The sequence below is a fragment of the Paramisgurnus dabryanus genome, chromosome 12 (genome assembly GCF_030506205.2).
Source record: "Paramisgurnus dabryanus chromosome 12, PD_genome_1.1, whole genome shotgun sequence".
Taxonomy (NCBI): Eukaryota; Metazoa; Chordata; class Actinopteri; order Cypriniformes; family Cobitidae; genus Paramisgurnus; species Paramisgurnus dabryanus.
This window is the reverse complement of record NC_133348.1, coordinates 9,193,478-9,221,325: the sequence shown is the minus strand read 5'-3', so window position 1 is coordinate 9,221,325 and position 27,848 is coordinate 9,193,478. Positions and strand designations below refer to the sequence as shown.

At 40.5% G+C, this 27,848-nt stretch overlaps 1 protein-coding gene across 3 annotated transcripts; it reads right to left on the bottom strand.

The window, feature by feature from the left end:
* Positions 1–747: 747 nt before the first annotated feature.
* Positions 748–27,424, bottom strand: evlb (Enah/Vasp-like b). Of its 3 annotated transcripts, none has more exons than XM_065256608.2 (13): positions 26,972–27,424; positions 9,148–9,316; positions 8,834–9,011; positions 5,207–5,270; positions 4,332–4,399; positions 3,663–3,940; positions 3,035–3,138; positions 2,909–2,951; positions 2,787–2,829; positions 2,475–2,535; positions 2,135–2,195; positions 2,000–2,057; positions 748–1,572 (listed from the first exon to the last, which is right to left on the bottom strand). In XM_065256608.2, the coding sequence occupies exons 1-13, from the start codon at positions 26,974–26,976 to the stop codon at positions 1,535–1,537; spliced, it is 1,170 nt and encodes a 389-aa protein (XP_065112680.1). In that variant the 5' UTR covers positions 26,977–27,424; the 3' UTR covers positions 748–1,534. The 3 variants fall into 3 exon arrangements, with proteins under 3 accessions (XP_065112680.1, XP_065112681.1, XP_065112679.1); XM_065256609.2 differs by having other exon boundaries at positions 27,236–27,424; XM_065256607.2 differs by lacking the exon at positions 26,972–27,424 and adding an exon at positions 22,092–22,539.
* Between the last annotated feature and the right edge of the window lie 424 nt (positions 27,425–27,848).

The following is a 27,848-nucleotide window of genomic DNA, read 5'->3' as shown; positions in this document are numbered from 1 at the left end:
CTTTAGATTTGCATCCGGGAATTCTGCATCTTTAAACATTTGGGAATGACCAGGATTGCACCATATTTCCTAATTATTTTATCTGAGTGTGGCTTTTTCATTATTTGGTAACACTTTACAATAAAGTTCCGTTTGTAATCATTAGTTAATGCACAATGAACTTTTAACATGAACAATTGTACTAACATTAACAAAGATAAATAAATGCTGATAAACTCATTGTTGGTTCATGTTAGTTAATGCATTAAATAATGTTAACATGTACCAATTTATTGTAGACAGAATGTCCTCTTGACAGGACATAAGATTTAAATAGGTTGAATAAATTGTGCTTGACCTAAAGTCTGATACTCATCCCCTACAGAGGACAAAAATGTATAGCTGGATCTCAGAAGAATATTAACATGAATTCTTTAATATACATTTGTTTTATTTAGTTTCTTTAAACCAGTTACCATCAGAAATGCGTTAATATTTAATAATATTTGTTGTATTTATATGATGTGTTATAGCCTAAACACAAGTTTCTTTAGGCTGTTTTTAGTTGTAAGGGGACTCTAAAAGACTTTAAACGATAAGTTGATCAAATCAATTGACACAAATAAAGTCTTCTTGATTTTAATGTTGTTAGTCTGAACTCAAGAGCTCAAGTGTGTGATCATTCAGATGGATTTCAAGAGGTTTTATTTGAAGTTTTTCATTCATAAACACAAAATTATATTCACAAGTAAAGACAACAGCAGCTCATTTGTCCAAGAGATCTTTCACAGTTTTATTTCAATTCTTATTTTAAATGTTATGTTATTTTCCAAACCAGGAAGCACTTGGTCAAAAATCATAAAACTGAACAATACGTAACAAGTCTTTGCAGTCAATAAACATTTGATTAACAACATGATCACAAATACTGTGGTGTGTAGTGATGTTTTAGACTTCTTTTCCTGTTCAAACTGATTTAGAAAACTCTCCTTCACTGATTAAATACACACTTTATGGCCAAAAAGATTAAGAACTTTTTTTAAAGAAAATTGTCAAATAATTGTAAAAATAAACTTAAAATAAATTTGCAATACAAGCAAAAGAAAATGAAAATGAAAAATATACAATTCTGAAATTATGTGCAATAATAGATTTACATTATTATAATTATTATAATTATTTTTTAATCACTTGTTCTAGCACTACCTACATGAAAACACTGCTCCAACTACTACAATAATCATACAAATAAATAATAATCATACAAATAAAAAAGAAATAATCTGATAAAAACAAGATGCTGCTTCCATTTTTTTCCAGTTTCTGTAAAAGACTTTGTAAAGACGGTCATCAAAGATCAATTTAAAACATCAGTGCAAGAGTTCAGCCCATATAATACATCAAAGTTCAGGGCAATCACAACGTTTCAGTCATGTTAGAGCAAAACTCCCTCGTCTGCTTTAATATGGCAGTAACGTTGATGGACTTTCATCAGCTACAGCAGATTCTGCCATGGGTTTGGGTCCAGAAAAGATGACGTATACAGGAATGGACATTATGTTGTGCTAATTCTACTGAGTTCATGTCTAATGGCTGAAACACAAACACACAAATATCAGCAGTGAGACACATACTAAAATCCAAATGAACACACAGAGGAGGTTTTGTCCACTTTAAGCAGTAAAAAAAATCAAAGCGTCTATAAAGTTTTGTGAATATTCTCACTGTTATGAAGACCCACTTCTTTATCTTTATCAGGATTAACACCCAGAGAGTAAATCTCCACTAAACAAACATGAACATGGTCATTTACTATGCTTAACACTTTTAGCAAGAATTACAATTTTTATATTCATGAGGCAACAAGGTTTAAAAATGCATCTCTCCCACTAAAGATGGTTCAACGCTGTCTTAAAGACGCTGTTTATGAACTTGACAACATCAGATCAGTCTACTTTAACTTTTACTGTATAGAAAAGAGAATCAGACAAATGTGTTGATGTTGATCGATGAAACTTACCCACAATGATTTCATCTTTGACCTTGTGAAGTTCACGAACCACTTCTTCTAAGATCTCCTGCCAATGCAAAGATGAGTTTCATGTAAATGAATGCAGAAACAGACACAGCGAGATTCACTTGTGATCAACTTTACCTGCTTCATTCGGTCAAAGTCTAATGTGTCCGAATCATTCATGCTTCCTACAGGTCGAACCCTAATGAGGGAATATAAACGTCACACATTCAGCACTCACACAACGTCTGCTTCATTGACATGACAACAGCAGAAATACTTCATAAAGACAAATAATATCTGTTCTGTTAGGATGGTCTGCAGTACTTCTGGACTGAATCTTTTCACGTTTTATTGATGCTGATGGTGAACATGGTCAACTTTTTTGTTATACATAGCTGAGTTTACTACACATCGGGGGAGCAAAGCAACGTATTGTAAAGACTTTGTGCACAATGACAAAATGCTGTCTGTCTCTCACCTGGAAACCAATGAAGATCTCTCTGAAGAGTTGGCACGATCCCACGGCTTCTTTACACCATCTGTAACACAACCTGCATTTACCAGCTTTACAGTCATAATAATCAGACGTCTAACACTCGTTTGATGTTTTTTAAAGAGGTCCTGTTATGCAATTTCACGAAGCATGTACGTTTCTTGTGCTGTAGTTCACCCTAAAAACATTATCGAGACTTTGAAAAATCACACAATAGGACACCTTTAACTTAAAGTCAACAAACCTGTGTAAAATCTAGATTAGATCAGTGATATTGATTATACTGTCATACTGTACCGTTCTGCCCACGAGACATCGGTGACGATGAGTTTGGATCATCCTGTTAGAAATGAGCATTTAAAAAGATTAATTTAACTTAAAAAAAAACTTTTTAAGAGTGATTAAGGTGTTTTACTTACATTCTGACTGTCTCCATCTTTCCTCTCATCTACTGCTTTTCGTCTACCGTGAGAAATAAAGCGTGTGTTTACAGTAATCCTGTAATCATTTTTACTCTAAATATAAAAGCACAGACGTCTCTTCACCTCCGTGCGAGCAGAGCGTTCATCTCCTCCATCAGACCTCCACCACTTCCTCCGCTGGACCGGTTGGCATCATTCTTGGCACAGGAAACAGAGTTTTCCTCGGGCTGCAGAGACACGATCACATCGCTTTACAATCACCTCTATATGACTCCAGTTCACTCTTCTTAAGATTTTGGTGCTGCTTGGTCTTACGATATTTGTCATAACTAAAATTACTTTAAAATTAATTTGTGCAGTTTTATGTGGACCTCAGAACGATCCAAATAAAATTGTGACTGGTATCATGCTGTGTTCAGAAAAGCTGTTATGAGTAATGGTCATCATTTACACACGCACGCACACACACACACACACACACACACGTCACTTTAAACCAGTTTACTCTTCAACTATTGGTGAAATACAAACTCATTTTTACTCATGTCCTGTTCAACAGAGCTTCATGACTCGTGAGGGTTTTGGGTTCGACTCCCGCTGGAGGAGTTCAAAAAATAAACTTCTTAACACTAATTCTTAGCTTCCTAAAATAATGAAAGAAATTTGTTTTGCAAAAGAAAAGTCACGCCAGCTCAGAAGGACAGGAGAATATCTAAATTTTGGGAAAAATGCGTGTGGTGATGTAAAAGACCCTTTGCACACGCCGCAGTTTGGCTCCAGCAAGCATGGCCGCCAGACACGTGGCAGCTTGACCGTCCTCCCGAGACGCTCCGTGTCCAACCACAGGTAAAGGAGGTGGTGGAGGGGGAGGAGCTCCTGACGAGGGAGGTGGAGGAGCTCCTGCGGAGGGAGGGGGAGGTCCAGGAGGGGGTGGGGGAGGAGGGCAGGGTCCGCCCATAGACAGAGGAGGTGGCACTGTGCAGGGCGGAGCTACAGACAGGACGGCAGGAGCTCCCTGAAAGAGGGAACCTACGATAAGATAAAAACACGATAAGTCATTTGTGTTTTATGAAAGACATGCATTAACAGTGAAGACAGTTATTCATTTTTACAATCTTTAGTAACCTACACTGATAAATGCTTAAAAGAGGTCAAGTGTTACAAATAATGTATACGATTATATGTGCAAAATGAATATTATTGGTAAAAACTGTTGGTAGTTTAGCACATTTTGGACCCTGTGTGGGTGAAACAAAAACAATTTGGTGTGTAATAATGCAATTAACATGACTTTTTTAGAATGAATCATGGATCATAGGTTATAATATTACTGGTTAGTATTTTGATAATGTGCATTAATAAATTGGTCACAATAAGAACGTGTATTAGAACTTAAAGGTGAAGTTCATTCATGTTTTACCTGAGTTGGATGAGCGCCTTTCTCTCTCAATATGCGCCTGCATCTGTTGCTGCTGAATGTCCATTTGTCTGCAGAGATGACAGCACACATGCATACCTGCATTACCCATCATGCATTGCTTGAAGTCATCACACTGGTCTCTGTGTTTTTATTACACGTTCTTTACACTAGTTTGGCAGTCATTTACATTGTATGGAGAATTGCCTCTTTTTCAACAAATCTATCAAACAGTGAGTGTTGATGAACTGCGCTGCACCGTCTCTCTCTGTGCCATAACTTTACTGTATTATGGTAAATATTTTCTCAATAATATTAGTTTCCTCCGTCACAAACATTCAGATGATCACAACACAGTTGAATGAGTGAAACAGGCAGTCTGAGCCTCGGATGCCACATAGACTCAGCGCTGAAATCATTGCAGCACGGCTGCGTCTGCTCTTCATCTGTGATGCTCACACTTACAGTGTGAATGCTCTCTAACCTTGCTAACATCTGGGCTGAAACAAGTATGTGCTGCAAAAGCTCAACTCACGTGCATTGTGAAACCATCAGCTACGTGCCTGGTATAGGCGTATATGGCATCTATGTACATTTATATCTATGGCCCAAGCTGGTGCGATTAAATAGAGGTGGGGACTAATTTACAGATTCATAGACTGTGTATAGACTGTGAGGCAAGGTTGTCGAGTCACATTCAAGCTATTTTAAGGCATTAATAATTCTATCACAGGATAAACTTTTACATATGCTGTTTTGATGCTCAAAGATCAGTTTTAAGTGATAAAAATCAAACTTTAAGACAGTCAGTGTTGAGATGCAGCTGGGACTCATCTGTGTGCAGAGATGAAGAGATGGATGAAGTGATTGAAGTTTACCTTCTCTGCACCTCCAGATCGTCTGTGCTGGGTCCATTCTGTACTTGGCGTTGAACAGCTGGACCTGAAGGAGTCATAGAAGAACAAGAGATTGAATGCATCACAAGAATTTAACTCGAACCCATCAAGCCCAGGTCACCCAAACATCATAAAAATAATGAAATATGAATTGGTATTTTGCATAATGAAAATGAAGTCTGTTTGTATATATTCATTATTTCCAAGATAACTTAGCACCTCCCCCCATTTACCTTTCTATAACACAAAAAATGAGTATAAGCCTAATAATTTTCTCATCAACATTACTCACACATTACACATCAACCATTACTCTCTAGTACAGTAAGATGCTTTTAACTCTTTGCATGCCATTGACGAGTTATCTTGTCAATTATAAAATGTTTCCCTGCCAATGATGCTTTCATGATAAGTTTTTATGGCAATCTATATTTCTGCTATTTTCCACTAGGTGTCGCTCTTACACAACTTCTAAAACACTAAAGCATCAACTAATTCAAAAACAGTAAAAATTCTGTGTATGTTTTGATCATCGCTCTGAATAAGATCTGTATAAAAAATACCTTTACAAAAAAGCAATGATTTCAGCTTTTTGCTCAAATTTTTTTGAAGAAACCTACCCATATTTAAGAGGTAATAAAAAGATTTTAAGATATATATTTTTGTTTATTTGTTAGAAAGCACAGGGTCTGTTCTTTCATTTGATATACTGTATGTTTATATATTTATAGAAGAGAACTTTCTGGAAGGCATTTTGTGAAACTTTTGTGAAAAACACAAAAAAAATGCTGGTAGGCATCTTTTTTAAAAACGCTGGCAGACAATGGGTTAAAAAATAAATTATGCTGAAAATATCTTGTGGAGCATGTGATGACATTACAGAATGACGCTGACACATTTATTGCTAAACCTGACACAACACTTTGAGCCAATCGATCCATCACAGCACTGTTCAAACATGTGCAAGAATGTTTTGGTCCTATTAAAGCCAGAGATTTGAAAAAAATTGAAAGTTGGAACAAAATTCACTGTAAAATCAGCACAGTAATCAATGAGAACGATTACAGCGTCTGATCCTCAAATCCAGAGATGCCTTCTGACGACAGTACCACCAGAAAAACGTCATCTGGAGCAGATCCTCCATCAACAACATGGTAAATATTGTAAGACACCTATAACACAACCATTCCTCAAGATCACATTACAACAAACAAACTGAAACCTGACTACAAGTGAGATACCGGAGCACGTCTACACACACACACACACACGTTTTATAGGGACACTCCATAGATATATTGACCCTTTACGCTGTGTAAACTGTATATTATATCCCCTAATCAAAGCTCTAAACCTTACAGAAAACTTTAATGCAGTTTAAATAAACATCATTCTCACGAGGAGCACTGATAACTATAAGACTTTACATTTATTTACCTTCCCATTTTCTCACAAACTTTCAACAAGCAACTGCTGTTATAACTTTTTCATCTATAAAACTTCAGTTTTATCAAATAATGTCTGGACAATAAAGTGCTTGTAAAGTCTGAGACATCACATCACATCTCTTGTCAACACGGTGTGTCACTGTGATCTGAGGTTCATTCATATCTGTACAATAAACCCTTCAGGATAAACTATAGAAATCCTGTAATGATGCTGATTTAACAGCAGTAATAATCTACACTCACAGCTATGATGATTAACATTTAAATGCTCAATGAAGAATAAATGATTTACCATAAATCCTATATGAATAAATTCTGCAGTAAACGACAAACACAAACCAAATGAAATCCGAAGCTCAAACCTTCTCCAAAGCCTCCTTAACAAATGTTTTTAAAAACGACAGACATGGATCATCCCTTAAATTAGCTGCCGGCCACCATTAACACCAAAAGAAGAAGAAGAAGAAGATATGGATCAGTACATACAGGACATAGTGATGAGGAAGAATCGGCTGTGACAGACGCAGAAACACTGACAGATCCAGTCGCTGATCATACCCGAGTCTCATCTGAATCTCCAGTTTCTCACGATGGTAACATCACACCAACAGAACAACAGCAGGCTGAGGACGCTATCATGAGAGTAACACCAACACACGGCCAGCAGGCGGCCAAAACACTAAAAACCCTGACAGCTGATTGGCCGGAAACAAGCTACCCTATCATTCAATTTGCTTTAAGCCCAGTACACACCACAAGATAAACGGGCTGAATTTGGGCCAATTTTCCCTGTTATGCTGGGTACACACCAAAAGATTTTTTAACATCTTATAAGATTCTCAAAATGTGATAGATTAAACAACCCTAGATTGAACCGTTTTGCTCTTATAGTGTGTGGTGTGCCATGATGTGTCAAAGACAGCACACCACACACCAACAGATTTTCAACTAGAGTCTCGACTGTGAACACAGGAAATCTCGCAACATCTTCAGAATAAGTATGGCGGACAATATGCAGGAAGAAATTTAAATGGTAATATTTGGAATGATTTTCACAAAGAATTCAAGGCAAAAAAAGAAAAGGGTTTGGGTGAAGTCATGGAGACAGCAGGAACAAGGTCTGTACGAGTTCACTTTGCATCAACTTCACTTTGTGCTGCGCCATGACTGCTTCGTCTTCCATCATCTCGCTTTCTGATTGGATATTACTTCGTTTCACATGATAATCACAAGAGCGTCACGTGTTTGTCCTCGGGGTTCCCCCCACACATCAACATGTATTAAACATGTGTAATATCTACGATTCGCGATCGGGGCAGATCCGACGTTCTTCTGATCAAGTTTGGACACTCTTAACACACCTCACACCAAGGGAAAATCTGAGAAGATCATCTGTAGAACCATCAAGATCATAGGGACATTGCTAGGATTGTTGGAAGGGGGGAAATCGGCACAAAATCAGCCCGATTATCTTTTGTTGTGTACCCAGCATTACGACAATCCTAGGTAAAGTCATGATCGTCTTCGTGATTGAACCGATTATCTTATCAGATTTTCCTGTGGTGTGAGGTGTGTTAAGAGAGTCTGAATCTGATCAGAAGACCGTCAGAGGAGCTCCGTTCACAAATCAGACATCTTGATGTATGGGGGAAGCTCCGAGGACAAACGCACACATACGCTGTAGATTGTCACGTGATACAAAACTATACCCAATCAGAAAGCGAGCTGATGAAAGATAAAACCATAACAACTACATGGCATAGCAGGCCAAGTCCAAAGTGAGATGGACATCAGAGTTGTAAACAAGCAGTTCATTGTATTAATGACATTTCTTTATGCTCGTTGTTCGACATGTTTGTTTTCTGTGAAGTCACGTTTGGCCGTGAGATCTCCGTGAGATTTCCTGTGTTCTCAGCTGAGATTTGCGTTGTTTGTGAAGTTAATCTGATGGTGCTCTGTCCCTGCGGCAGTCCACACACTATTATAGGAACAAACGTGTTAAATCATTGATTTTTTTCATGATGTTTGTGCTCTCTCACATTTTGAAAATCTGATTTAAAGAATCTTTTGCTGTGGCCCTAGCTTAAGCGGCCTGAAATTTCACTTGGACGACTGCGTGGAACGTTCTGTGTCTCGGTTCTTCTTCTCTCCTCATACTCACCTCCATCTTGGCTGCTGAGGACATTGAGAGCGAAGAGCATTGCATTGGAGAAAGTGGTGGCCTCCTCTTTACTGGCGAAGTTGAGTCCGTACACCTGCCGGGCGTCACGCCACTGATGGAAAGTGGGCGTGGCCTGGTTGTACTTGAGTCCCTTAACTATGGAATAGTTGATGACCACCTGTCAGATGTCAACATCAGAGGTCTCCAATATATAAATGTGTCACTCATTCTGAACATTTAGTCTATATAAACAATATGATACTGGAAGAAACTTTCAACACGGGTTGACTACTGATGATGTCTTGATGATTTACCTGCTGGTCTTGAAGTTTGACACCCACCACACGGAAAGTGTTATTGGTTGTGTTGTGGTAGATGTTGATTCGACTGAAGCCCTGCTGACCGGCTTTAATGGGTACCCACTTCTTACTGGAGTCATCATAGACCATGACAGAGGCTCGGGCTTGACATATACTCTGTTCACTATAACACAAACATACAGAAAGAGAACAGGTCAGTCAATAAAAAACCACAGCGAGTCAACACGTATCTTTTGCCCTCATTTCATATCCATCCATCCATCCATCCATCCATCCATCCATCCATGCATGCATGCAGCGCTCACATAATCAAGATGTTTCCATATGAAGTTTATGTTTGCAGGTGAACAGACAGAACTAAAGGGAAACTGTGATGGAGGAATGAGGCTATGAGAAAAGATCTCAGTGTGTTTGATAACCCGCTAGAGATTCAGTTCATCTTTACATAAAGAAAAGACAACAACTCCATTTAAACCTCAAGGTCTGAGAGAAGGGTTCAAATGAGAAAATAGATTGAAATGAAGAAATAAAAGAGAGATCACAGAGTACTGGAGCATCAACGTCATACACAAAACAAAAAAAGATATGAACAAATAACCAGACTGTAGTTCATCAAAGTACAGCTCAATACTGTTCCTGTGAAAGAGCGTTGCGTTAGGAACACAGAAGGTCATGAGTTTGAACCCAGAGGACACACATGCCAATAAAAATGTATACCTTGTAGTGCACTGTAAGTCACTTTGGATAAAAGTGTCTGCTAAATGTATAAATATTAATGTACACAGTGCTGTATATACTGAGAGAGAAAGTGCACAATAAATTAATTTTCACAGCAAGCAAACGCTGATGTCACACAGAGTTTACACATACAGCACACATCAGACAGATGTCATATCATTATGAGTTTAAAGATGCCAAAGAATGCATTGTTATAATCTGTTAAATTATTCTCTGATATCTACACAGAAGGTTTGGGGCTTTATTAAGTGCAAAAATGATCCAGAGTCAGTTTTTCATGTCCATTTACAACCCTAGGATTTGCCTTTAAAATAAAAAATCAATTATTACTTTATTTGAAAGGGTCATGAATAATAATGTGGAGCTCCTACGTAGATATACAGTTTTACATTCTACAGCATCTTTAAAGTGCTTTGACTGATCTTTCATATACAATGACAAGAAAAATGATGTGAACCTTTTGGAATTTCAGATTTCCAAATAAAATTGTCATAAAATGTAATCTGATCTTCATCTAAATCAAGGGTATTTACAAACATAATGTGTCTAAAAATAAACAGCTACTTTGACTGATAAAAACCCCTTAAAGTTTTGGAGTTTGCTCTTCTTCACAAGAAGAACACGCTTATGTGAGACATGCCTCACCAAAAAGAGCTTTCAGAGGAGCTACCATCAAGAAATGTTGCTTTACATAAAGCTGGAAAGGGTTACAAAGTTATTTTAAAGACTTTAGAAATTCACCAGTCTACAGTTAGGCAAACATTCTACAAATACAGACGCTTTGGGACTGTTGTTACTCTACCAATAAGTGGGCGCCCAGTCAAAACGACACCAAGAGCACAACAAAGACTCATCAATGAGGTAAAGAAACAACCACGGATGACAGCCAAAGATTTGAAGGCATCATTGGAACTTCCTAACATCACTGTTTTTGAGTCTACAATACAGAAAACACTGAACAAGCAGGGGATCCACGGCAGGACACCACAAAGGAAGCCACTGCCTACTAAAAACAACATTGCTGCACACCTTAGCTTTGCAAACGAGCGCATTGACACTCCACAGCGGTATTGGCAAAATGTTTTGTTGACTGATGAAACTAAGATTGAACTTTTGGTAAAAACACACAGCGCTACATCTGGTATAGAAAGGGCACGGCATATCATCATAAAAACATCATCCCAACTGTAAAGTATGGTGGAGGGAAACATCATTATGATTTGGGCCTGGTTTGCTCCATCAGGGCCTGGCCATCATTGAGGGGAAGATGAATTCCCAAATATATCAGACAATCAAGATAATGTGGGAATGTCTCTATACGTCAGCTGAAACTGTGTAGAACAGCTGGAATGCAACAGGACAACGACCCAAAACACCAGAGAAAGTCCACAACAGAATGGCTTCAGAAAAACTAAAGCTGCCTTTTGAAGTCAGAGCCCAGACCTCAATCCGATAGAAATGCTATGGGTTAACTTGAAGAGGACCATACACATGATGACAGAGATAAATCAATTCCTCAGTGATGTGCAGGTCTGATCCACAGCTGCTAAACAGACTCACTTACAAATGAGCTCATTAATTCTACATCAAGATAATATACTATAGTTTAATGTGTTTTAATGAACCTGGTTAGTTGTCTTAGGTACCAGCACCCATCTACAGGGGCTAACGAAACTGGAACCTTGTTAGTTAACTTTTCATTTCAATTAAATCTGCTCAGCTTTTTTTATAATAAAACAAATTAAACTGCATGCTGCCTTACATTCAATTCAATTCAATTCAATTCAATTTTATTTATATAGCGCTTTTCACAAAAGTCAATTGTTTCAAAGCAGCTTTACATAAATAGAAGCAGTGAAAAGCACAGAAAAACGACAGATAGCACAACAGAATACATGATAGCATGAGCAGTTAAATTTGCTGCGGCTATGACTCAATATTATAAGTGCACGTATTACTAAAGCAACGTATAGAAGAGGAAGCTAGGTAAAGCCCAAAAAGGCTGCCTCCCCGGGGTGAAAAACCCCCTAGGAGAAAAAAAACCCCGGGCTTTTATCCGAGGAAAAATAAGTCCTAGGAGGGAAAAACCAGACATGGGGACTTGTGACTTGGTGACTTGGACTCGAGTCGACTCGAGTCGCTATTTTTGTGACTTGTGACTTGACTTGACAAAAAATAAAATACTTGAGACTCGACTCGGACTTGGAAGTTAAAGACTCGGGACTTGACTTGACTTGAGACACGATGACTTGAATGACTTGAGTGTTAATCACATCATGTTTTCAGTTTAAATATAAAATATATAAATTATTTAAAAAAATAAAGTTGACCCAGCTGGAGCGCAGGCTGAGAATGGCGTTGTCATGACTGAATCAAGACACTATCATTCGTCATGCCCTCTCGTACCTTACGCACACCACGCCCACTTAGATCAGATATCAACATGTCAGCCGGAGGGGTACGGAGGGTCATCGCTTTTGGCTTCAACAAGATTGCAAAAGACGAACAGTGCTTTGCAAAACATGCAACATTAAAATCACAAGCAGCCAGAAGGCAACCTCCAATTTTGGTCGTCATTTAAAGAGCCATTATGCCCAGTAAGTGCTTGTCAATTTGTTAATATCTGGTTAGTTGGTAGTTAGCTAATGTAATAATCAGTGTTGGGAGTAACGCATTACAAAATATAATATATTACAGTAATATATTAGTTTTTGCTGTAACGCAGTAATATAACGCATTACTAATAAAATTTTAGTAATATTTTACTCGTTACAGTCTTAGTAACGAGCGCGTTACAACAATGCATTTCAAAATTAGACGTGTTATTTTATTTTTTTTATTTTTGACCAATGCGAATGACCAGCATCCACACAGGAAAAAGCTGCGGGTAAAATAGTAATGGCTGCGTCCCAAACAGCATACTTCCATACTATATAGTAGGCGAAAGCACTACTTCTCGTACTCTTTGCCTACTATATAGTATGGAAGTAGGCGGTTTGGGACGCAGCGTATGTCTGTTTCCAGGTGCTGTATGCAGCATGTTCATTTTTACTTTAATTTTGTATTTGACGCGTTTCTTAAAGAGCCGAATCTGGGAAGTCCGCGGCTGTATAAGCATTGACTAAAGTGGTCGCAATCAGGTCCGGTAGCGCGGCACACGCAAAATTCTGCGAATGAGAGCACTAAGTAAAAGCAACAGAAAGTTTCTATCGGTCTCCTGTGCTGCTTGAACCTCAGAAGTAAAGAGACTTTTAAAAATCTTGCCAGTAAAATCCATTTCACCACACCAGCAATGACAAGGTAAGCTAACGTTGCTATGGTTACAGTCCATATGCATAATAGATTGCTAGGCTATTCCTATGCTATCTACAGTTTTATTACAAACAGCAACCTAAACTACAACATAACATTAATGTAGACTTAAACATGGTTATTTAAATAGTATATTTAAACATCACTGTTTAAAGTTTTTACCAGCCTTTGTATGGGAGCCTATATGCAATGTTTGGCAAAAAGCAGTGTTCCTCTGTTTGTCTATGTTTTATATGTTAGTCTACATGTAATCCTTATATTGTACTGAAATGAGCTGTTTTCCTTGAGGCCTGATCCTCCAATAGCACTTTTGATAAGTTGTGTCAACCCAATGCATGCCAGGTTTGTGCTGTGAATCTGAATTAAAAGTGAATTAAAGAATAGAAATGAAAAGAGGTTGCGTGTCTTGCCATGTTATTAGTCTATAGTTTGCATTATAGTGGGCTCTAGCTTTATTGTGTTTGGTATGTCTACCATAATTTACCAGACTTTTACCAGATCATTTGTCTATGTTTATGACTCTGACAGTCATTGTTACTGTTTTTTTGCCATAAGTCTTCACTGTGCCTATTCAAAGCTCGAAGGCCAACACATAACTTCTAGATTTATAAGCATCAATAAACTGCATTTTAACATTTTATAATGCCTAGTCATACTTCTGTTATTTTGATGAAAGTAACTCAAAAGTAACGCAAAAGTAGTGTAACTCATTACAGTTCAGAGTCAGTAATATTGTAATGTAACTAATTACTTTCAAATGACAGTAATTTGTAATATATAATGTATTACACTTTGGAAGTAACTTGCCCAACACTGGTAATAATAGCTAATGTAGCCCTGTGTAACGTAGCATACTGTGTTGGGGACATGTGTGGGCAAAAAAATTTTGATTTATTTTTTAAATACTTATTTTTGAATACTTCTTTTTCAAGTTTGCCACCTGAACACACACACAGAGAAAAATTACTTGATTCTACAATGTTAGGGGCGGTTCACATGTCGCGTCTTTTGTGCGCTCAAGTTCGTTATTTCAAATTTAGGCGCGCGAACGGAAGAGGTGTGACGCGCTCGTTTTTTCTGGGCACATGTTTGAGAGAGAGAGAGAGAAAGAGAGAGAGAGGAGAAATGTAACAAAGTTTAATGTTGTACGTGAACTGTGTTTGAGAGAGAGGGAGGTGTTCAGAGAGGGGTCTGTTGGATGTTAAGCTGTTATTTGTTTTATTTGTTAAATAATTTATGAAGTTACAATTTTGTTTGATTCCAAGATGTATTTTACTGAACATGAGTATTTACAATGCAAATCCAAATTATTGTAATTTACTGATAGTTACTTACTGTATATCTTGTCACTTTATTAAGATCAGATTCTGCAGGTAAAATTACAATAATAAGGTGACTTGACTTGGACTTGACTTGACCTACTACAGAACTTGACTTGACTTGACTTGACATAGCCTGTGACTCGACTTGACTTGACTTGCCCAAGAAAAAAAATACTTGGGACTTACTTGAGACTTGAAGGTTCAGACTTGAGACTTACTTGAGACTTGCACATGTGTGACTTGGTCCCATCTCTGGGAAAAACCCTTGGGAGAACGGAAATGGAGATTTAGCGGAGATTAAGCGGTTCTGCCGGTGATCGTTGGTCAGGTATAGGGCTGTCAACGAATATTCTAAATTCGAATATATATTCGAATAGTGGAAAAAAAACGAATTTCGAATATGAAAATTAATATTCGAATAAATTATTATTATTTTTTTTAAAGCCCGCGGTAGTAGAGGCGTGGCTGTCTGCTTTGTGAGTGGGCGCACTAGTGCGCCTGGTTCAGGGACAGGTCACAGTAGTCACACTGTCTGTCAAGGTTAAAAGTTGACGCGTCTTGCATGGAAGATGGCAGAAAGTCGACCGCAGCAGAGAAAGCGATTTTAACCCCCCAAAATTTAAAAAGCTATGTCTGGAAGTACTTTGGATTTTGGTCGGTAGGAGGTAAAATTGTTGAGCCGCGAGATGAAGTTGTTAGCATACCATTCGACCACTAGCACTAGCACATGATATCACATCTCGAAAATGTGCACCCAAATGAGCATGGCATCTTGTACACACTGCATATTAATTCGTTTGTCACTTCAACTTTTAATGCTTAATCCTGTTCTGTACACACACACTTCAGTAATTTACGGGACTGAGAATCGCATTCTACAACCGCATTAACTCCCGCATTGCAAACTGCAGTGACAACCGCGTTTACAGAAACTTTGCATAGTGTGTAGCCTACATAACTGAAATGAACAACTAGTTATTAAAGTGTTTAAACGTGCATCATGGACATGACAGGTCTCTCTTCTGAAGAAATAAATTATTACAAGGGGGAAAAGTCTTCTGTATGTGCGGTACAGAGAATGACAGAGGCACAAGCGTTTGCTGCTCAGTGTTGCCAGATCTTGCACTAAAAAAAACAGCGAACAAGAAAAATCCAATAATAAACCAAAATAAATCCAAACGCTTTACCTCAAAGATCAAAATATTGGGACTGGCACCTTCACATTTTAACAACACCAAAAACTTGATCGCTTCATGAGCCAAAAGCCATAAACGGTTAAGCGCTAAAATGGTATGTGAGTACAAAAAAGACGAGGACCTGGCAACATTGCAAGAGCGCGCGCAGCCTCACAAATGCGTACAATACACAACGACACGACGGAGATTTATTGCAAAACATAATGCTGTTAAATTATTTTCATCAAAGCTGTGAGTGATAAGCACGTGAGATGGCAGACCGTTGCTCTGGTTATCTCCGTGTCAATCTTCACATTTTCACATTTAAATGCGGTTGTCACTCCTGAAAGTTTGCAGTGTGTACGAGACCACAATGTGTGGAACTCCAGCTAAACAGTCACGTCTTAACACTTACTTTGCATCGCCCGCCACAAGCTATTTGTCTGCAACACGACAAGAGGTCATAACGGAGAAATTAATTTCGTTCATTTGTAAGGACATGAGACCGATCAGTGTCGTGGATGGAGCAGGCATCAGGGAGTTCTGTCAAGCAATGTAACCGAGGTACCATATCACTTTGATGTCTCAGTCTTGATTTACTTGTTTTGTTTATGTAATATACGTTGTAAAATATGTTTAAACTTAAATAGACTACCTATAGAAGTAGTTATGTCTCTTTATATTAATTTGTCCTGTTATTGATGTAATGCGTCGTTAAATGTCGTTAACGTCGTTGAAAAAATGGGCAACCAGATATTCGAATAGTTCGAATATTCGTGGGTTTTTTAGGGAGAATATTCGAACGTCATTTTTGAGCAATTTTGACAGCCCTAGTCAGGTATCAGCTGGGCATAACGTTGAAGGACGGCCAGTAGATCAGAGGTGTGCCGACTTTCACATCTACCGGGACTGGGTCTGTTTGTCTCGTTGTCCTCGGGTCGAGGACGAGACAGGGAGAGAAAAACAAAATCGTATTAGCATAGCGGCCGTTCATATGTATTGAAGTGTCACACAGTGATGTGGTTTAACTCAGCTTAGTTCCAGACAGACTAAATATTGCGGCATAATTATGTTATCCACAGTTGAGGATTTAGCAAATTGGGGGCCCAATGCGAGGGTATATATGGTAAATAAGGGTCACCTTCCGATCTTTAAGAGAAAATGAAACCTGACGACCCGTTTGACTAAGGCCTAAAGCCCCACTGTCGTCGTTAATGCAGGTTCAGTGGCAAACGGGTCTATATTGTATACCATTTACAGGACCAGGAGAAAACGCCAAAAAAATCGCAACCCGACCATACGTGCTAACCCGTTTGACTAAGGCCGGAAGCCCCACTGTCGTCGTTAATGCAGGTTCAGTGGCAAACGGGTCTGTATGGCATACTATTCACAATACACACGAAAGTGCGAAAAACGCAACCCGACCATACATACCAACCCGTTTGACTAAGGCTGGAGGCCCCACTGTCGTCGTTAATGCAGGTTCAGTGGCAAACGGGTCTGTATGGCATACTATTCACAAGACACACGAAAGCGCGAAAAACGCAACCCGACCATAAATACCAACCCGTTTGACTAAGGCTGGAGGCCCCACTGTCGTCGTTAATGCAGGTTCAGTGGCAAACGGGTCTGTATGGCATACTATTCACAATACACACGAAAGCGCGAAAAACGCAACCCGACCATACATACCAACCCGTTTGACTAAGGCCGGAAGCCCCACTGTCGTCGTTAATGCAGGTTCAGTGGCAAACGGGTCTGTATGGCATACTATTCACAAGACACACGAAAGCACCAAAATCGCAACCCGACCATACGTGCCAAACCGTTTGACTAAGGCCGGAAGCCCCACTGTCGTCGTTAATGCAGGTTCAGTGGCAAACGGGTCTGTATGGCATACTATTCATAAGACTTACGATAGTGCCAAAATCGCAACCCGACCATACGTGCCAACCCGTTTGACTAAGGCTGGAGGCCCCACTGTCGTCGTTAATGCAGGTTCAGTGGCAAACGGGTATGTATGGCATACTATTCACAAGACACACGAAAGCGCGAAAAACGCAACCCGACCATACATACCAACCCGTTTGACTAAGGCTGGAGGCCCCACTGTCGTCGTTAATGCAGGTTCAGTGGCAAACGGGTCTGTATGGCATACTATTCACAATACACACGAAAGCGCGAAAAACGCAACCCGACCATACGTGCCAAACCGTTTGACTAAGGCCGAGCCCCACTGTCGTCGTTAATGCAGGTTCAGTGGCAAACGGGTCTGTATGGCATACTATTCACAAGACACACGAAAGCACCAAAATCGCAACCCGACCATACATACCAACCCGTTTGACTAAGGCTGGAGGCCCCACTGTCGTCGTTAATGCAGGTTCAGTGGCAAACGGGTCTGTATGGCATACTATTCACAATACACACGAAAGCGCGAAAAACGCAACCCGACCATACATACCAACCCGTTTGACTAAGGCCGGAAGCCCCACTGTCGTCGTTAATGCAGGTTCAGTGGCAAACGGGTCTGTATGGCATACTATTCACAAGACACACGAAAGCACCAAAATCGCAACCCGACCATACGTGCCAAACCGTTTGACTAAGGCCGGAAGCCCCACTGTCGTCGTTAATGCAGGTTCAGTGGCAAACGGGTCTGTATGGCATACTATTCATAAGACTTACGATAGAGCCAAAATCGCAACCCGACCATACGTGCCAACCCGTTTGACTAAGGCTGGAGGCCCCACTGTCGTCGTTAATGCAGGTTCAGTGGCAAACGGGTCTGTATGGCATACTATTCATAAGACTTACGATAGCGCCATAATCGCAACCCGACCATACGTGCCAACCCGTTTGACTAAGGCTGGAGGCCCCACTGTCGTCGTTAATGCAGGTTCAGTGGCAAACGGGTATGTATGGCATACTATTCACAAGACACACGAAAGCGCGAAAAACGCAACCCGACCATACATACCAACCCGTTTGACTAAGGCCGGAAGCCCCACTGTCGTCGTTAATGCAGGTTCAGTGGCAAACGGGTCTGTATGGCATACTATTCACAAGACACACGAAAGCACCAAAATCGCAACCCGACCATACGTGCCAAACCGTTTGACTAAGGCCGGAAGCCCCACTGTCGTCGTTAATGCAGGTTCAGTGGCAAACGGGTCTGTATGGCATACTATTCATAAGACTTACGATAGCGCCAAAATCGCAACCCGACCATACGTGCCAACCCGTTTGACTAAGGCTGGAGGCCCCACTGTCGTCGTTAATGCAGGTTCAGTGGCAAACGGGTCTGTATGGCATACTATTCATAAGACTTACGATAGCGCCATAATCGCAACCCGACCATACGTGCCAACCCGTTTGACTAAGGCTGGAGGCCCCACTGTCGTCGTTAATGCAGGTTCAGTGGCAAACGGGTCTGTATGGCATACTATTCATAAGACTTACGATAGCGCCAAAATCGCAACCCGACCATACGTGCCAACCCGTTTGACTAAGGCTGGAGGCCCCACTGTCGTTGTTAATGCAGGTTCAGTGGCAAACGGGTCTGTATGGCATACTATTCACAATACACACGAAAGCGCGAAAAACGCAACCCTACCATACATACCAACCCGTTTGACTAAGGCCGGAAGCCCCACTGTCGTCGTTAATGCAGGTTCAGTGGCAAACGGGTCTGTATGGCATACTATTCACAAGACACACGAAAGCACCAAAATCGCAACCCGACCATACGTGCCAAACCGTTTGACTAAGGCTGGAGGCCCCACTGTCGTCGTTAATGCAGGTTCAGTGGCAAACGGGTCTGTATGGCATACTATTCATAAGACTTACGATAGCGCCAAAATCGCAACCCGACCATACGTGCCAACCCGTTTGACTAAGGCTGGAGGCCCCACTGTCGTCGTTAATGCAGGTTCAGTGGCAAACGGGTCTGTATGGCATACTATTCACAAGACACACGAAAGCGCGAAAAACGCAACCCGACCATACATACCAACCCGTTTGACTAAGGCTGGAGGCCCCACTGTCGTCGTTAATGCAGGTTCAGTGGCAAACGGTGGCAAACTATTTAATGCAATTCATTTTAAGTGTTCATGCAGAAAAGGTTTTTATTTATTTATTTGGTTGGTCTGCGTTATGACCGTGAGTGCTTTGTTCCGTGAAAATAACTATTGCGAGTTAAGAACCTTTACTAGACAAATTATGCGAATGCTTTGTTGAAGAGAAAAGTTTTAAGTCTAGATTTAAAATGATCGACTGTGTCTGATTCTCGGACATCGGTTGGTAAATCATTCCAGAGCTTAGGGGCTAAGTAGGAAAAGGATCTTCCACTTTTAGACACTTTTGATAGTCTAGGGATAATCAATAGGCCAGAATTTTGAGACCGTAGTGTGCGTGATGGATTGTATTCTGATAGTAATTCTCTAAGATATGAGGGTGCTAAGCCATTTAAAGCTTTGTAGGTGATTAGTGATATTTTAAATTGGATGCGATATTTAACTGGTAGCCAGTGTAAAGATGCCAGAATTGGGCTTATGTGGTCATACTTCTTAGATCGAGTAAGTACCCTTGCAGAAGCGTTTTGAACTAGCTGAAGCTTGTTGACCTGATTTGAATGGCATCCCCCGAGTAGCGAGTTACAATAGTCTATTCTAGAGGTCATAAAAGCATGAATAAGCTTCTCTGCGTCAGATGTAGACAGTATATGGCGTATTTTTGAGATATTTCTAAGATGGAAGAATGCTGTGCGGCAGACGTTGGCGATATAACTATCAAAGGATAAGTTGCTGTCGAACATCTGACACTGCTTTTGAATTCACTTGTTATTAGACAACCGGACAGAAAATCTTTAGTAATATAAACATATAAAAGTACTGACTGATAGTAAAATAAAAAGACTGTGGGAATGCTGGATCATTGGTCAATACCTTTGGACATTTCAACCTTAAGCAGATGAGCTCCTGCAAACAAACAAGGTTCAATTGGTGAAAACATATACAGCAGAATTTCTTTAGTAGCATCTACACACACACACACACACGTACACACACACACACAAACACACACATACACATCACAGACGCTCTGAATGTTACGCTTGTTGTGTCAGTCGCTGTATGAGAGCAGACACAGAATTTCTTGGTGTGGTTGCCATGGCACCCTGGCCAGTGTTTCTTTGGGATGTTGGGAAACCTCTCATCTCCATGGTACCCAGAAGCCTTTAGGATTCAGTATAAAGGCAGATCTGTAGCATCACTGAGTCCTCTTCTGTTTAACACACATGTCAAACTGTTCCTACTCTCTAAACTTACACTTAGCTTTTGAAGGGTTAGTTCACCCCAAAATTAAAACTCTGTCATTATTTATTCACCATTATGTTGTTGTAAATCTGTATGAATTTCTTTATTCTGTTGAACACAAAAGAAGATATTTTGATAAATTATGTTAAGTTGATGGTACCCATTGACCACGGAAGTGAATAGTTACCGGCAGCTGTGTCTATACCATCATTTATCAAAACATCTTCTTTTTGTGTTCAACAGAATAAAGTATCTCGTACAGGTTTATTGGGCTGCTCGATCATGGGCAAAATCATAATCACAATTTATTTAACATGATTACTCGTGACTTTAAAAAAAAACAGGAATTTATTAAACCTTTTTATTAAGTAAGTGTTGCAGTAGACTACACGTGTCAAAGCAGTCGTGCCTTACAAACACATCGGTCCAGCAGCACACAATTTATATTTTAATCACACAATAATTGTTGTACCTCAGTTATCTTGTTTTTGTAATAAAAATGTGAAAATCAATAAGGATTAATTGCACAGCCCTACAGGTTTAAAACAACCGCTTAAACAGTGTAGCATTCATGTGTGTGTGACTTCTGTGTCAGTCTGTCTGTTTTCTAATCTGTACTAATGACCTCATTATTGATCGGCTACAGCTGAGTTCAACTTTATAAAAAACCACAAACAGGGAAAGAAATGATGATGATCAAATCACAACAGTGATAAAAAAAACTTTTCCAACATGAAACACTTTCATACTGTAGAGAGGAATACATGAACACTATTCACAGTAAACACAAAACTCTCACAACTTACTGCACAACTTTACAAATCAAAGTCAAATGAGATCACACCAGAGGAATCCTGTACTGTGCTATAACAACAAGCAAAATAAAAGTACATGGACCTGTCAGCTTTAATGCTAAAAAAGGACAAGTAAATGAAAGAGGATAAGAGAGAATGATGGGAAAGAGGGGGAAGAATCTGAATCTGAGTCTCTATACGTTTACTCGAGGCCTTGAGATTGGAGAACAAAAGAGAATGGGTCCAGAAACATCAGGTGAAGCTGTAATGTGAACATACCTGATCTTGATCTCAGTGATCTGAATACTGGGCTCACAGTAGATCTGAGGGAAATAGAAACGATGAGACTGAAGGTTAATATCCATGATGCTGGAGGAACAGGTGCCCTATGAAATCTCTCTCTTTCTCCCTTCCCCCTCCTCCTCTTCCTCCTCTTCTCTCGCCGGTGCCGTTCGTTAACGGTTCACAGACTGAAAGAGCACCACAGCATTCCGGTCACCTCATCCGAGCGAGAAACGTCTCTTTCTCCACAAAAATAAGACAAAGCCAGGCCCAGGAATGAAGAGAATGACATAAATATGACAAAGTTAAAGAGAAGAAAAAACAGCGGTGATCTCATCCTTTGTTCCTGACATCAAATACTCCAGCAGAAGAATATGAAGCAGAAGAAGAGAATTAGAGCTCAGCTACGGTGGAGATTCAATGAAATGATGCTCGGCTCTGCTTCACTGCCGTTTGATTGGCTGATTGTAATACGAGGCTCCTCCCCCTCCTCTCCAGTGAATACCTCACCTCCTCCCCCCTCACCACTGATACTGATGCTCGATCTCTCTCTCTCTCTCTCTTTACTCGAGTAACCAGACTAGAGATCACACCGCTCATACCATTACTGCAACTGATCTGCTGATGATGAAGCTGACTATTAACTTTACAGGACAGTGTTAATGTTGATGAAGCATGAAGAATATGAAAACTAATGTATGCATAGGTCTTTGTCTTTTTAATGCTTCAACTAAAATAACCAAGTACTTTGAAATTAAAATTCATAGAGAGAGGGATAATTTTCACAAACAGTAACCACTGCAAAAACAACCATGGATACTCATCATGGGATTCACTATCACTGACAAATGTTCAAACCAATCACAGATAATGTACCCATCCTCTATACTACACTCATCTTGCACCCCATTGGTCAGCTTGGTTCTCGTCAGAGAGAGGACGGTCAGAGAGGTCCCCGGTTCGAGCCCTGGGTGGGTCAGGTGTGGCGTGTTCTCTGTGTGTCAGCGTGGATTTACTCCGGTTTCCTTTCACAGGCCAAAAACATGCAGGTCAAGTGAACTGGAGATGCCAAACATTTCCTCCCCCAATCTGTGTATGAATTCATTTGTGTGGATCAACTGATGTATGGATTAACCGGTTTTCACCATAAATAAAGCCATAGATGAAGGAATAGTGTTCAGAATAAATAAACACACAGATAATGTGTATAAGATTTGTCCCGGGATCGTTTGATTTTGGTTGGTACTGCCAGGGATTTTCTGGAATCTGTGCATGCGTTCACACACAACCCCCTAAAATGATGCTGTAAAGACACGTGACGTGTAATGTAATTGTAATCGTACACTTGGTGGAATATTTTCATCATAAAGGACCATATTACATCACTGTTCCAGTTTCAGCACGTATAGTGAGGAGCTCCCTGATCTCTGCTTCTTTCCAGTTTGCAGACATTTTTTCGACATAAACGTTGATCTTCATTTAAAACCCCCATTTCAAGCAAAATCATAACAACACACGCGTCCTCACTGCGACACACCCTTACACCATTGTTTCTGCCTGTGGTCACATCAGACGTGTTCTGGAAATGTCACTGCAATGTTTTGGGTCCCCTTCGATTACAAGATCTGTTATAGCTTTCACACAGAAAATTCACACTGGAAACTATCTGGCAATTTTCTGGCATAAACGTGTTATGTGAAAGAGTTCATGATATCGTATGATGCTCTCTCTGACTGAACACAACATCTTAGCTCAATGCTCTTTGACTTGGGCTAGTACAATATCAAACAAACACACTAGAACATCACATAACACCATCTGAACGACCTGGTAAACATTTTTGACAGATGTGATGGAAGAAAAATTAAAATATTCGAGAGAAAACAGCAGTGCTTGTTCATATCTTAGGGCTATCTGAAGATCTCTCATGTGGATCAGTGAGTCTTTGACCTGAGGCAACATTAGCGACAGCTGATGCTGAAGAGACAGAAACAAGAGTCATCCCTAAAGTCATGACCTCACACACTGAACAGAAAGAGTAAGACAAGGGCACTAAGTAGGGATGCTACGGTCAGGATTTTTGCAGCCGATACCGATTTGTTGTCATCATGATCGGCCGATACCAATGCTGATTCTTCAAGCTGATATTAAAAGCTCTTTGATGCCTGTAACATTTTTTCTAGATAAAGTAATACCACAGATGTTGCCTTTGTTATATTACTTGCAGTAATTAGGTATATTATTGTTTTAATAGAGAATCAAATACATAAGCACCACAAATATTCAGAAAATTTAATATCTCTTTAAAAAGGTTTATGTCTGTTAAAAATAATAAAAATAAATCACTTCATCAATGAATTAGGTTACTGTAGCTTTAAGATGTGAGGGAGATCGCTCTGTTCACGTGCACTGATGACAGGCCGCTGTGTGTGCGCGTGCCGGGTGTACGCAGACAAGAGCAGCTGTGAGGAAAATGTGAGAGAGTGAGACAGGACAGGATGATAGTGAGACATGGACATAGAGAGTGAGACGAGACAGAATAATAGTGAGACAGGACAGGAGAGAGTGAGACAAGGACAGAGAGAATGAGATGGGAAATTAGAGAGTGAGACAGGGACAGAGAGAGTTAGACAGGGACAGAGAGAGTGAGACGGGAAAATAGAGAGTGAGACAGGGACATAGAGAGTGAGACAGGGACAGAGAGAGTGAGACAGGACAGGAGAGAGTGACACAGGGACAGGAGAGAGTGAGACGGGGACAGAGAGAGTGAGACGGGAAAATAGAGAGTGAGACAGGGACGGGGACAGAGAGAGTGAGACAGGACAGGAGAGAGTGACACAGGGACATGAGAGAGTGAGATGGGGACAGAGAGAGTGAGACAGGGACAGAGAGAGTGAGACAGGGACAGAGAGAGTGAGACAGGGACAGAGAGAGTGAGACAGGGACAGAGAGTGAGACAGGGACAGATAGAGTGAGACGGGGACAGATAGAGTGAGACAGGGACATAGAGAGTGAGACAGGGACAGAGAGTGAGATGGGGACAGAGAGAGTGAGACGGGGACAGAGAGAGTGAGACAGGGACAGAGCGAGTGAGACGGGGACAGAGCGAGTGAGACAGGGACAGAGCGAGTGAGACGGGGACAGAGAGAGTGAGACAGGGACAGAGAGAGTGAGACGGGACAAGAGGATAGTGAAACAGGGCATATAGAGTGAGTCAGAGATAAAGTCACTACAGTATATGAGCTGTGACACATAAGAAGACTGAAAGGCGATCATACAGACAGGAGAAGCAAAGCACTAAAGACCACAGCTTGACCCAGATTTCATCCAATGAAAGGACTGAGTGAGCATGAAGGGTTTAGTTTATGCTAAATATGATATGGTATTGCAGAACTTTATTTACAGCCATTTTAAAGTAATAGAGAATCCACTGACAATCCTCAATTCATCTTTACCGTTACAAGAAATCTTCTCATTCTCAGTCATGGTCATTTGGCTGGAAATTCACTTAATTCATAAGAAAATTGTCAAAAAATCTCAATGATCGTACAAGACTTCATTTTCTAAACGCAAGGGTGTTGGTTCATTTTAAGGTGAAATGTTACCTGGCCATGTTTTTATGAATGTCACCAAACCGAACGTGTGAGATCTGCCTCTGAATCGAAATGAAAGCACAAGTTTCATATTGCTGACTGACTATATAGCTTTAATTTGTTGTTGAATTAGATTGTAAACATTGTGGTTTAATTATCACATTATCAGATCATTATTATCAGATGATCAATACCTCACCAACAGTCGACTGTAGCTTAACAATGACTCAGATGACCTCTCAATTTCAAGAAAAGTCCAGGTGACATTTGTTTCACCTCAAAATAGGAAATAAATTATAAGATTAAAAATCTTCTACTTCCAACTTGCGTAGATTGACGTTTAAAGGAACGTGCATGCTTTGCTAGGTGGTTGCTAAGGTGTTTGAGAGGTTGCTAGGAAGTTGCTTGCTAATGTTAGCAGGGGCACGTTCAATCTCACACCGGTGCGCAACGTTTTGCTACGATTTCCGGGTTGAACGACATGTTTCCTGGAAACGGTGTGCAACGGAATGCAACAGGTTTTAGAAGCGTTTTCTCTTGTTTGGTGGGTGTGTCAGAAATGTCAGCCCAATCAGCGGCAAGATGTATAAAACCACGCGATAGTAAAGAGACAGCTCGCTCAATGGGTTCAAGTTGGAATGTTGTCTTTCATTCTGGACAGCAAGGTCAGTGACTGAAACATTGAGGGTATTTTACAGTAATAAACACACATTTATAACGATTTCATCAGGCTTTAGAGACATTTAAAAAAGAACACAAAGAATGGCCTCTCAGCTACCGTAGTTGCAACTCTTGCGTCATCACAACAGGGTGTTCAATGCATCACCGTTTCAGTTTAATAAACGTTGTGCAACGTTTTGTCGGGGCTGAACGCAGCCCAGGATTTGACCAATCCACTTTATCAATGAACGTTCACAGCTGTGCGCGCGTGTATTCCTGTTACCATGACAACAGCTCCTCTTCGGCGCGCTGACCACGCCCCCCGTGACACGTCACAGAGCTGCCGCCACTAAAAGAGGAATATCGCCTCGCACGATCAGACCTGAAATCAGTTGAGATAAACCCACGGCACTGAATGCCTTGCACGCCCGCGTGCGTCCTCGTGACCTGAAGTGATACTCGCTAATGTCTCTTTTACACAATATTTCAATGAATGACGCACGATTCTCATAACTAAACAAATAAATCGCGAAATCCGCCCCAAAACATCGCGTCGCGCCGTCTGCTGCAGCGCGCGCTCCTTCGTGGGAATCAGGGACGCGGCGCGTGAGAACAAACGCTTACCTCATGTTTCCGTCTTTATTTCTTCGTGATAAGAAAAGATGAACTAATGTCAACGCAGTCTTTCGATTCCCAGCGTTTAAAAAGCCCACGCCGCTTAGTCGTTAACCACGAGAATCCGGTAATATTTGTGAAATCCGCAAAGCTATGAGAGGCAGTCAGGGATGCGCGAGCGGTGCGCCGCTCCGCGAGGAAATACTGCGACAGAAGAAAACGTGGCCACTTCTGTCGTGAACACCGCGAAACGGACACTCGTGTTTTACTCGCCGTTTTTAGCTTTTTCGTCCATCTCACAGAGCGACCGGCTGGCGCGCTCCGGTGCGGCTGTGCGCGAGGACGAGCGGCTGCGCGTCCATCTTTCTTCAGTCAATCTGCGGGAGTCAGCGCGCTCAGACCGCGGGCGCCCTCACTTTACACCCCAAATATAAAACACAAAAACTGAGTTAGGAAAGGTTATACAGGAGTTACACACATCTGAATGGATAACTAAAGGGTTAGGTAGTTATATAGTTACACATTTCCTTAACCTGAACTCAGAAATCTGGTTGATTATGTTGTGTTGAAACATTTCTCATTTATACTCAGATGCTGTCACAGAGAACATCTGAATGTTTGAGGACTGGACTTTATCAATACTTTAAGTTACAACAACAACAACAAAAATGTGTCGAGATGAGAACAATTTTTTTTAATTTTATGATGTAGCCTACGAACAAAAATGTGCTCATACAAGTTAAAGACATCTTAACACAATCACTTTAGATATGATTTTACACAACTAACACTGAATAAACGGTTGACTGTAAGTGAAAGAAAGGAAAGTGTAAAATACAGACAAATCTATTTTCACTGAACTTCTAAGAGCACATTTTACACAAAC